General features: G+C 36.5%; 1 protein-coding gene and 1 pseudogene across 2 annotated transcripts in view; one reads left to right on the forward strand and one right to left on the reverse strand.

The window, feature by feature from the left end:
- Positions 1-12,656, forward strand: part of NUP205 (nucleoporin 205) — a 79,298-nt gene that overhangs the window by 40,844 nt on the left and 25,798 nt on the right. For both annotated transcript variants that reach the window (XM_077850049.1, XM_077850050.1), the window contains exons 23-30: positions 2,459-2,573; positions 4,499-4,648; positions 5,437-5,508; positions 5,858-6,015; positions 6,520-6,600; positions 7,597-7,788; positions 8,333-8,600; positions 8,690-8,788. In XM_077850049.1, coding sequence (XP_077706175.1) covers positions 2,459-2,573; positions 4,499-4,648; positions 5,437-5,508; positions 5,858-6,015; positions 6,520-6,600; positions 7,597-7,788; positions 8,333-8,600; positions 8,690-8,788 — 1,135 coding nt within the window. The remainder of the gene's footprint in view (positions 1-2,458; positions 2,574-4,498; positions 4,649-5,436; positions 5,509-5,857; positions 6,016-6,519; positions 6,601-7,596; positions 7,789-8,332; positions 8,601-8,689; positions 8,789-12,656) is intronic.
- Positions 3,666-3,967, reverse strand: LOC144284048 (large ribosomal subunit protein eL36 pseudogene; annotated as a pseudogene).

The following is a 12,656-nucleotide window of genomic DNA, read 5'->3' on the forward strand; positions in this document are numbered from 1 at the left end:
CAAAAATCTAGCCTTTTATAGGATGTGACTAATTTCTCAATTTCAGTAGTACCTGTGATTTATATTTTCATAATAAAAAAGGCATCATTGACTTCTAGTGCCCTGGAGATTTTTCTTTATTATTCTCCTATTTTTCTTTTTTTAATTCTTTACTATTTCCTTCTGGCCCCTGGCTGTCCAAACAGCCCTTCATTGTAAATACTCTAAGGAAAGCCTGTAAGCTAAGTCTTCCTTAGAATGAAAATGAACTCTTCCTTAATGAGGGAACAAACCTGATGTACATTTCAGCAGCGTTCTAGAATTCAACATACTTAGTAGAAGTAGTTGATAATCTTAATCACGGAGGCTAAAGGAGTTAGGTGAAGTAAGCAAATGGAGCCAGATTTAAGAGAAAAGGGTGGGGAGAGGGCAGAGGAGGAGGATTTGACAGACCCGAAATCACATGCACTTCTCCTCAGCTCTGCTAATTGTTAATCGCGTCAGAATGCAGACTCTGGTTTACCAGATTCTCCGATTTGTGATACACTATACTGGCCAAAGAAAACATGTCTGTCCCAGCAGACTACCAGCAGTATTACATATGCTCTGTGACTTTTCTCGATTCAAAATGGGGTCAAAAAAAAAAAAAAAAAATGGGGTCCAGCCTAATCAGCTGCCCTCCTGGGAGCGTGTTAGTGCGGAATCTCAGGCTCTGCTCCAGAATCTGCATTTAGTCAGCAGCACTGCTCCATTTTTAATGAAAGGTACTTCATTCACCTGTAGGTTTATACTTTACTCTGCTTCAGAAAAAAGTCTTTAGACCCTTATTGACCCTTCATCTTCCAGCAGTATAAGGCCTTCTGGTCAGGAAGCTGACACTGAGCCTGTACCTTTGCTCTCACCTCTCTGACATGGATTAACAGTTGATTGTTATTATTGGTTTTAAAAATTCATAGTGAATACTGAATTGGCGAATATTGAACCATTGCTCCTAGGGAAGACATAGTGTTAGGACCTTTTAAGCCTCCCAGTATTTTTCTCAACTGATAATTAAATAACCTTCTATGTGTTTCTGTTAAAAGACACTTTATTTAATATATACTGTTAATTCATTAGCATTGAACTCATGGCCAGTAGCACTATATACTATATATTATACTATAGCTTGTCTCCCTGAGTGAAGCTTACCAAACACCTGTATTTTCTCTGTAAGGCATGTCCTTGCACTTAGGTGCACTTACTTCAGCATTATACTTGGCCGTTTTAAATAGCAAAATCACTAACAAAATGCACGAAGTATGAAAAACGGATCACATACGAAATATGGAAAGGATAGCTGTTACAACATTAGAGCTGAAACCAGGACAAAGAGCCTTGCCTTCTTCAGCCTCAGCTGAGAGCATGCAAGGTGGGCAACTCAAAATGTTTTGCTGCTCCTTACCTTTCCATGAGCAACTACAAGAGCATGCTTGTATTAATTGTGAAATTACAAATAAGTTTAGCATGTAGATGAATTTACAAATTCAGAATCTATAGATGATGATAGACTATTGGGTCAAAGACTATGAATAGTTTTATGACTTGAGATTTTAATTTGTAAGTAAGCATGAGTTATGATAGGTATTAAATAGAGCTAATAACAGATGAATTTAAAATGCCTGTTACAAAGCATCTAATAAATATTTATAGAATATTCACAAGTAAAATTTTTCGCTACCACTTTGCCAAATACTAGGATTTGCTTTCTACAGTTAAAAATTTTGCTGTTTAAAATAAGGGACCTTCCTTATTGTTGCCTTAATTTTTTTTTTTTATTACTGAAAAAGATGGACATTTTTCTTGGATGATCTATATTTTTTTCCTCATGTAAAATGTTTTTTGCCAGTTTATCTGTTTGAATCTTTATGATACTCGTACCTAATGGAGAGCTTTATGTATATTATAGGTATTCACTTTTTCTTATATTTGTTATAAAAGCTTTTATCTTCAATTCTGTTATTTTCTGTTATATTTTTATTTAATTTAGAATTTATATTTGTTTAGTTGAATCTTTGGATCGTCTTTGTATTTTTTTTTTTTTTTTATTACTTCAGTCCTTGTAAGTTACCATCTTCCTGAGGTTCAGATAAATTAAGTACAGGTTTTAGAAGTTACTTCTGAGTAATTTGCTATTACTGATAGTCAAAATAGTAAAACTTATTAACTGCATATATTAATAAGTATACTTAGGCTGACTTAAAGGTTAGTTCTATAATAATGTCATTAGCACTCTCAATTAAATTCCATTGCATTTTCTTGTGTTGGGGTGCCAACAACAGCTTGTAATTGAGCATCTGTGTAATATGTGTGTTTATCCATTTTGCTTGAGTTATTGATAGGTCTTAGTTTCCATTTACTAAACCTAAGTTTACCTTTTATCTTAAAATTTATAACACAGAAAATGATTTGAGGATTTTCTTATTTCATTTTAACTCTTTAGGTGATATATCAGTTGTGTGCATGCGCAGATACATCTGGTCCTACTATGAGGTACTTGAGAACCAGCCAGGATTTCTTATTTTCTCAGTTACAACATTTACCTTTTTCTAACAAAGGTAGGATGTCATTTTCTCTTACTATTAAAAATAATTTGTGAAGTTCATGTTGAGTGATTTTATTTGTACAGCATTCAGGGATTGCAGTTACAGTATTTGTAGAATTCTGCAAATTCATTTTGTTACTTTGCTTTGTTATTTTGAGTTGCTTATGTAATTTGTTCTTGAGAAGCCTAATGTTCTAGCCGCTGACATAAAATTATTTAAAAATGGCTTATCGAGGATGGAATTTGATCCTTGTACTACCAAATAAAATTTTCAAACTGTGTTGAAGAGATAAGAAAATATTTATGTAAGAAAATTACAGATATTTAGATTTTTGAGAAAAGGTGTTTAATTAAAATCTCTTGTTTTACTTTTATTTCTTGTATATGTAATGAAACCTATTCAGATCTTGAAATAAAAAATGGAAAACTAAGTGCAGTGGAAATTATAGCTGAGTTTGCTGACCTGATCAATACAATCCCAGGCTACCTGTGTTTTACAGGATTCTGCTTTATATAAGTTTCTTTTTGATCAATTTGGACAATTTTTTTAATTCATACTATATCTGGACAGCTGTAGTCTATGAAGTTTTTTTATTGGAGTTTATGTAGTATCATCTTTTACGTTTTGGGAAATATAAGAACACAGATTTCATAATACGTTTTTATTACTAGTAATTATCAGCTTCTAAACTACTTTTTAGAGTGGTGGTGTGAGAGATCCTTGGGAATTATTTAATGGCAAAAAATTTTTCACTTCATTTTCATAATAAGCATGTCTTACTTTTGGCCTAAGATTCTGTTGATCAAACAAGGTTTTTAAGAAACCCTCCTTTATACCTAATTGGAAAGAAAAGTTAACGTCTCGTCCATTACTGTATCTGTCTTTTAAAAGTCACTCTCGTTTTGCCTTTTAGCAGTGGTGGTGGTGGGGGTAGTATTTGGTGTATTTTATGTTTTATGCTATTAGAATTTGGACTTCAGATGAGGCATGCTGAAAATATTGGATTCAAAAACATAAGTGATTCCCAATCCTAATTATAGGTTTCATTTTTGGCTTTGGTTTTGTTTCTGGAAAGGTTTTAGTCTGCACAGAGTGGGGAGGGGCTCAGTCCTTCTCTGCAGCCACCTTCCTCATGGCTGCCAGGACTTTGCTAAATTCCTCTTATCTTCTTGGTGCTGATGTGTTTCCCCACCCTTTTCTTGATGAACTTGAGAGTGCCTTGCCCTTGGAGACTCTGAGCACAGCACACTGTTTACATGGTGTGAAGCCATACCTCTTGGATCTTATCCCACATGAATCTGGTGTGCTTCGTGAGGAGCCCGTGGTGGCTCTGCTTCAGCTTTCTCAAGTTCTTGGTCACTGTGGCCCTTGTTGAGATCCACAGCTGTAGGGTAGCCGAGGGCCATGGCTGTAGCTCTTCAGTGGCTTCTGGGGTATAAAGACTAACCCTAGTTATATGTTAAGTCAAGTGTCCTTGGTTATCTTAAGAGATATCTTAAAATATAAAATTATGCATTGTATATTTGTTTCAGGAAATAAAAGTTAAACTGTATGTTAGGTTCTTTTTTTTTTTTTTTTACAAGTTACATATTTGAGAATTTATTAAGTATGAAATTCTATGTTAATATCAAAATAGGACAGATTTAGAATTCTGTAGATATGTATGAAATTATCCTGGTAATGGAAACTTGATTCTCTTTTGTTCTTCGTTTACTTTGGCTCATCTTTTATAGACATATGTTTGCTTATTTTTTCTCTCTTAGCATCTGTTTTTGATTTTTAAGTTTTCTTACAGAGTGATAAATTATTTTGATGACAAGTTTCATAAATTATTGAGTGTGTTACATGGGAAAATATCTGATGAGTTATGGAATTTACATCTGTTATGATTCTGTATTATTACTCTGTGAAACTAAGCTTATGTATTTAACTTGCAGAATATGAAATGTCTATGCTGAACCAGATGTCATGGCTAATGAAGACTGCCTCAATAGAACTAAGGGTAACTTCTCTGAATCGTCAACGCTCACATACCCAGAGGCTCCTACACCTCCTACTGGATGACATGCCTGTGAAACCATATTCAGGTCAGCATGCTGGCGTTTGTTTTATTGTGCTGCTGACTGGTCTGTGTGAATGCATGCACAACAATCTTGTGCTTAGTATGTGATTATAGACCAAATAGGTTCTTTCTCTCTTTAGAATTTTTTCCTTAAAACACAAAATGTCTAAATCACCCCATAATTGCCATTTTATTATTGTTTGAAGCATCCACATTCTGCTATAGTCATATACACAAAAATTCAGTGGAGTTTGTCACACTGAGCCAGCATGACCCAAGATATTTTATTTTATTTTTTATTTTTTAAAGATTTTATTTATTCAGAGAAACGCACAGAGAGAGGCAGAGACACAGGCAGGGGGAGAAGCAGGCTCCATGGAGGGAGCCAGACGTGGGACTTGATCCCAGGTCTCCAGGATTATCATGCCCTGGGCCGAAGGCAGCGCTAAACCACCAGGCCACCGGGGCTGCCTGACCCAAGATATTTTATTTATTTATTTATTTATTTATTTATTTTTCCAAGATATTTTAATGTGTATTATACAGAAGCTTTCCTAATCATCTCATGGGTATGATTGGGTCCTGCCTCTTTGGGAGTTCTGATTATCCTCTTTACAATTGTGAAGTGGATCTCCTAAGGACAGAAAGAATTAGATGAATGTTGTTGGTAAGTCCTCACCATCTTTGCATTTCAGTTATCCATTTGCAGAGGGTTTGTTGACCTAGAAAAAGAAATACTTTATGTTTGTAATTTCCAAATAATTTTGACAAGTGTGTTCTTTTCCTGATCTGTTATTATTGATGCTCTAACAGATGGTGAAGGAGGAATAGAAGATGAAAACAGGTCTGTCTCAGGATTCCTTCACTTTGATACTACTACAAAAGGTAAAGCCCTTTGAACCTATAATGACTTTATAGGTATATATTAAATTGTTTAAAATTTCAAGAGGTAATTATTATACCTGTATCTGCAAATTCTCAACTGGTATGGAAAAGCTATAGAAAGGATTATTTGTCATTCATAAATTTTTTTTTTGTAACTAGGATGAATGAATGGGAAAAAAATGTTACTGCAAATGGATATATTAGAAATAAAGTCAAATTTATATTTCAATACAGTCTTCTGTTGCTGGACTCTTTTGAACATAGCATTACCTTTGGGAGGGGGCTGAGTACAGTGATTTGCTCTTTTCACTGTACCAAGTTAGATTGAACTACTTTTTTTTTTTTTTAGTACGCCGAAAAATTCTAAGTATTCTGGACTCGATTGACTTCAGTCAGGAGATCCCTGAGCCTTTGCAGTTGGATTTCTTTGATCGGACCCAGATCGAGCAAGTTATTGCTAACTGTGAACACAAGAATTTACGGGGACAGACAGTCTGCAATGTCAAGGTAAGGATTGTTTTGAAGTGTGTGCTTTATCAGGTACTTCTAACTTTGAGTCATCGAACAAAAATTAGAACCATACAGTTGTTTTCTGCTAAGGATACTGTTTTATTGAGCTGTAGTTTTCATTTTCAAATAGCTGGGAAATGAAACCGAATAGGCCACACTAACTTTACCTCTTATGAAGTTTCCCTATCACCTTCCTGAGAGCAGTCGTGCTGCCCAGCTATGGAATGGTTTTAGGTATTTAACTCTCTACCAGGTAAATGGTAATGGCCTCACTAATAGGAAGAAGATATCCAAGGCCACTTGTACCAGAGGCTTTTTGGTACCACTTTAGTGATGTGAAGGATACCTTAAGTTTTTGACTAGAAACTGGACAGTGCCACTTGAAGATTATACATAAAGGCATCCAAAACTTTTCCCAGTTTATAGTAATTGCTAGAGTTTATTATTCTGTCAGTGTCTGCAATGGTCTGATTTTTTTCCTCTCTTTTCTCAATTATTTAGCTTCTTCATAGGGTTCTTGTAGCTGAAGTAAATGCTCTTCAGGGTATGGCAGCCATAGGACAGAGACCGCTATTAATGGAGGTAAGCCCTATTGAGCATATGTTAGTTTTAACCTTTTAACTATTTAACTGCCAGTTAGGAGACAAAAACAAAAAATTGACTTATAGTTAGTTCATTGATTAGTAAACTACTTAAAATTAAACTTTAATGGAATCTTTTCATTTTGACTTTAAAACTTTTATAAACTAAACTGAAGTTAACGTCTAGATGCCAGAAGTAACTTCTTTTTCTGCTTGGCTGGTTAAGGATTTGCAACCTCTTCATGTTGTGTATTCTCTCATTCTCTGTCAGCGAGAGAAGACAGTCATTTGTCATCACAGGTGGGGAGTAATGGGTAAGAAGTCAGGTGGGAAGAACCACATACATGGAAACAGCTGGCTAGGCCACAGCAAGAGGCAAAGAAATAAAGGATGTGTCAGGGAGACATCCCCTTGACCTTGAGGTTTAGGTAACTGTAGTGCTCTAGAGTAAGTGTAAGTAGACAGTACCAAGAAAAGATGGAGTTAAAGAGCTCATTTATACCCTTACCACCTCTGCTTCTTGGCATGCATGTGGAAGGTTTCCAAAGTATACTATAAATGTATTCAGATTAACAGAGAGTGTTAAAAATATGACTCTGTTGGGGTGCCTGGCTGGCTTAGCTGGAGGAGCGTGCTATTCTTGATCTCAGGGTTGTGAGTTTGAGCCCTATGTTGGGTATAGAGATTACTGAAAAAAAAAAATAAACTTTTATTTATTTTTTGAAGCTTTTGTTTATTTATTTGAGAAAGATCACTCTCACGCACGAGTTGGTAGTGGCAGAGGGAGAGGGAAGAAGCAGACCTCCCCTCTGAGCAGGGAGACTGATGTAGGGCCTGATCCCAGGACCCCAAGATCATGACCTGAGCCAAAGTCAAGACGTTTAGCCAACTGAGCCATCCAGGTACCCCAATAAACTTAAAAAAAATAGGACTCTGTTGATAAAAAAATATTATTTGCCCATGTCTTAACCTTGTGATTTAATTTCTGTGGCTTTAGGAAATTAGCACCATACTTCAGTATGTGGTAGGAAGAAACAAATTGCTGCAGTGTCTTCATGCAAAACGGCATGTGCTAGAGTCATGGAGGCAGCTGGTGGAAATTATACTGACAGCTTGTCCTCAGGACCTCATTCAGGCAGAGGATCGACAACTGATTATTCGTGATATTTTACAAGATGTGCATGATAAGGTGACATACTTCTTAAATTGCTTCCTAAACTTCCTTACTTCCTAATTACTCCTATATTGCTGTACAAATATTTATATACCATTTAAACAGTTTGCCACCATCCTTTCTTTTCCCTTTTATTTTAGGAATAAATAGAGTTGTGCACTGTCAGTGTTACTAAGACTTTTCTTGAGAAGGGCTTCTGTACAGTAGTGGCTCTCAATCAGAGTGTGTATCAGAATTATCTAAGGAGCTTTTTTAAAATACATAGGGATAGATCCTACTCCAGACATACTGGATGGGACACTCTGGTGGTGAGCCATTTATGTGAATTTACATTAAAAATCTCTAAGGAATTTTGTGATAGGAATTCCTTCTGGTTAAGAACACGTGTTACCAGTGTCATGTTTAAATTTCTTTCTACATATTAGCTTTTATTTTCAGTGAACAGTGCCATTCCATTCTTACACTCTTATGGTAGTTGAAAAGCTAAATGCATATAAAACCTGTTAATGACTGTAGCTGAAAGTGGAGTCCTCATTCTGATTTGTCTTTCTGCTTTAAGATACTGGATGATGAAGCAGCACAAGAGTTAATGCCGGTGGTGGCAGGTGCTGTGTTCACCCTGACTGCTCACCTAAGCCAAGCCGTTCGCACAGAACAGAAGCAACCATTAGTTTTGGGACCCGGAGAGACCCATTATGCTTTTATGCTTGATAGTTCTTTCACCTCCCCTCCTCCAGCAGAGAACCCAATGGTGGGTTTTGCTTCTATTGGAGATTCTTCGCTTCACATCATATTGAAGAAGCTCTTGGACTTCATTTTGAAGACAGGTTTTTCATCTAAGTGTCTTACAAATTACACATTTTGTATTTGTTTTAACTTTAATTTGAAAAAAGCTTTTTGCTATATATCTCCCTAGGTGGCGGATTCCAACGAGTGAGGACACACCTGTACGGCTCTCTGTTGTATTACTTACAGATTGCCCAGAGACCAGATGAACCAGATACACTAGAAGCAGGTAGAACTAGATAGATTTCTAGTCTTTCTGTTTTAGAGATTGGTTACTTTCAATTTTTAAAAAATCCCTTTTCCCATCTTTTGGCTAAGCAAAGCTGTAATAAATGAGTCTTTATGGAATCATTAAAAGCACCTACTCACAAGTCAAAGAAGAATGTTTAATTTTCTAAAATTAAGAAGATAGTACATGAGTACTATAAAAACAAACCCTCAGATACCACTTTAGCTTATATATATTTTTTAATTGCCTCTATTATCTCTGGTCCCACTGAACAATATGCTGTACTTAGTGTGTCCATGTCTTTCTTCGCTTTGAGTACAGCACAGAGCGTATCTAATTGAATCTTTTCAAATGACTCTTATTCCATAATACGGAAGTGTTTATTTCCCTACTTGCATTATTCATAGGCACTTCCATTGTTTACAGTTTTTTATTGTCACAAAGGTGCTGTATCAAATATTCTTTTATATGCCTGTGTATTTTTCAAGAAAAATCTTTCATGGTGAAATTTCCATCTGAAAGAGTATGCACATTTTTATTTTGGTAGGTTCTACCAAATGGCTTTCTCCCAGTTTAAAGTTTCATCAATAGTGTACATGTGTCTTTTTGGAGTAATGTGAGATTTTTCTTGGATAAATCCCAAGTAGAATTTCTCAGTCAAGGTAATACCTATTTAAAATACTGGCAAATTCCACTAAAATATAATTAGCATTTTTAATTAAGAGTAATAACCTGGACTCTTTGGTCTCTGGATATGAAAAATGTTTTTAGCCATTTAGTGGATGAGTCTATAATACTCTACAGTAGAGTTACTCTGTTATTTAAGAACTTGTCATAAGCCCCTTTTGGTAATGGACTCCTAGTACATTTCTGAGAACCTTTAAAGTATTTGCTATTTTGTACAGATTCTTAAAAACCACTCTGTGTGTAAGACCCAGATTATCTCATACTACTCTTTACTGGCTATATATTTTTACATATCTTTTTTAGAAGATAGTAATAGCCAAATGATCAGAGAAATTTTAGAAATGTCCTACCTACTTAAATGCACAAAAATATTTTTTAGAGTTATTAAATAATAGTTAAGAAAAGTTTTTTAAACAAATAGGAGTCTTTATAAGGCTAATGGTAATGGGAGATTCCATTCCCCTCCCCCCTTATTTTTCTCTTGGCTAAAATTTGGTAACATTCTATTTGCTAGAACTATGGCACAATCACCACTCAGCCACTAGGTGACACTCTACAACATGCTTTTTATAAGGCATTATCAAGATGTGATTAGTGTAGCGTGACCACAAATGAAAATTATCCTTTTTTTAAAATTTTCAAGTGATCTGTTTTTAGAGTTATTTCCTCCCTTAATTAGTTTTTTTAATCACTTAATTGCCTTTTTTTTAAAGATTTTATTTAAAAAAAATTTTTTTTAAAGATTTTATTTATTTATTCATGAGAGACACACAGAGAGAGAGGCAGAGACACAGGCAGAGGGAGAAGCAGGCTCCATGCAGGGAGCCCGACGTGGGACTTGATCCCGGCCCCCAGAATCACACCCCAGGCTGAAGGCTGTGCTAAACCGCTGGGTCACTGGGGCTGCCCTTTAAGATTTTATTTATTTATTCACGAGGGACCCAGAGAGAGGCAGAGATACATGCAGAGGGAGAAGCAGGCTCCCTGTGGGAGCCTGATGTGGGACTCAATCCCAGGACCCCGGGAGCAGGACCTGAGCCAAAGGCAGCTACTCAACCACTGAGCCACCCAGGTGCCCCAATTGCTGGTTGTTTTGACTCATTTTAAATAGCAAAGTACTTTATTCCCTAGATGCTAGTGTTTTTAAGTTTCAAATTAGAAGTATTAAATTCCAGGGGGCCTGAATGGCTCCATTGGTTCAGCATTGACTCTCTATCTTCATTTCAAGCTCCACGCTGAGCATGGAGCATACTTTAAAAAGAAATACATTAAAAAAAAAAAAAAGAAAAAGAAATATTAAATTCAATAGATACTTATCGAGGACCTACTTTAAAAAAGAAAGAAAAAGGGATCCCTGGGTGGCGCAGCGGTTTGGCGCCTGCCTTTGGCCCAGGGCGCGATCCTGGAGACCTGGGATCGAATCCCACATCAGGCTCCCAGTGCATGGAGCCTGCTTCTCCCTCTGCCTGTGTCTCTGCCTCTCTCTCTCTCTCTCTGTGACTATCATAAATAAATAAATAAAATTTTAAAAAAAAAGAAAGAAAAAAATATTAAATTCAATAGATACTTATCGAGGACCTACTTTTATATGTGTATGTGTATATTTTGACACTGTACCTACTATTTTGTTTTAAAACAGAAACTGAATTTTTAATGTTTATGTGCTTATTTTTCCATACCATTTTTCCTTTATTTTTTAAAGAGTTTATTTGGGGGTGCCTGGGTGGCTCAGTTGGTTAAGCATCTGCCTTTAGCTCAGATCATGATCCCAGGGTCCTGGGATTGAGCCCCACATCAAGCTCCCTACTCAGTGAGGAGTCTGCTTCTTCCTCTGCCTCTCCCCCCAGTTCATGCTCTCTCTCTCTCTCTCTCTCTCTCTCTCTCTCAAATCTTTTAAAAAAGAGTTTATTTGGGGGAGAGAGAGAGAGAGTACACATAAGCAGGAGGGGCACAGGGAGAGAGAGAATATCAAGCAGATTCCCCACTGACCACAGAGTCTGATGTGGGGCTCAATCCCAGGACCCTGGGATCATGACCTGAGCAGAAAACCAAAAGTTGGATGCCTAACCAACTGAGCCACTCACACACCCTTACTTTATTTTTAACATAACTATATATACTGGATAGTGGGCAGCCATTTTCCTTGTTTTGTATAAAAAGAATCTGACTTACAGAGATGAAATGACTTGCTTGTCTGTGACAGATCAGAATTTAGAATTCAGTTTTCTCAGGACACCTGGGTGGCTCAGTGGTTGAGCATCTGCCTTTGGCTCAGGGCATGATCCTGGGGTCCTGGGATCAAGTCTTGCATCGGGCTCTCTGCAGGGAGCCCGTTTCTCCCTCTGCCTATGTCTGCCTGTCTCTGTGTCTCTCATGAATAAATAAATAAAATTTAAAAAAAAGAATTCAGTTTTTTCAATTTGTAATAGAATGTTGCTTTTCCTGACCAGAGCACCTCACATCTTCATCTATTTTGTTGTTTTCTTTTGCAATTTGTAGTTTTTTCCTTTTAATTTGATAGATAATACCTACCAGCAATATATTTGTAGCTCATGTGATAAAGGACTATTTTCTAGTATGTAAAGAGCACCTACAAATCAATAACCCAGTAAAAAAAATGGGCAAAGGATATGAGCAAACAGTTTAGGGAAATTCAAATGACTCTTAAGCATATAGTTAGCTTTCTGGAAATCGCTATAGGTAGATTCCATTGCCTCCAAGTGGCAATGCAGATCTGGGGAGGAACAAAAGCATATGTTCTTTGAGTAAAATTCTTCGAAGATTCTTAAATGTCTTTCCAGTTACGACCAGTATAGTTAAAATCTGACATTGCTTTTGCATATGTAATCCCTAGGGGTTAGTTGACAAGCGTTGACACTGTGAATATCTCTTTGTCTATATTCTTTTCACCTTTTCTACCAGTGATCACTAAGAGAAAATATGGATAATTTGACCAGAACCTATAAATGTTTAATATGAAGCACCAGTATTCTTTTTTTTTTTTTTTAAGGACTTTATTTATTTATTCATGAAACACAGAGAGAGATACAGAGATAGCAGAGGGAGAAGCAGGCTCCATGCAGGGAGCCCAATGTGGGACTCGATTCCTGGACTCCAGGATCATGTCCTGGGCTGAAGGCAGGCACTAAACCATTGAGCCACCTAGGCATCCATATATTCT

This window comes from Canis aureus, chromosome 15 (assembly GCF_053574225.1).
Source record: "Canis aureus isolate CA01 chromosome 15, VMU_Caureus_v.1.0, whole genome shotgun sequence".
Taxonomy (NCBI): Eukaryota; Metazoa; Chordata; class Mammalia; order Carnivora; family Canidae; genus Canis; species Canis aureus.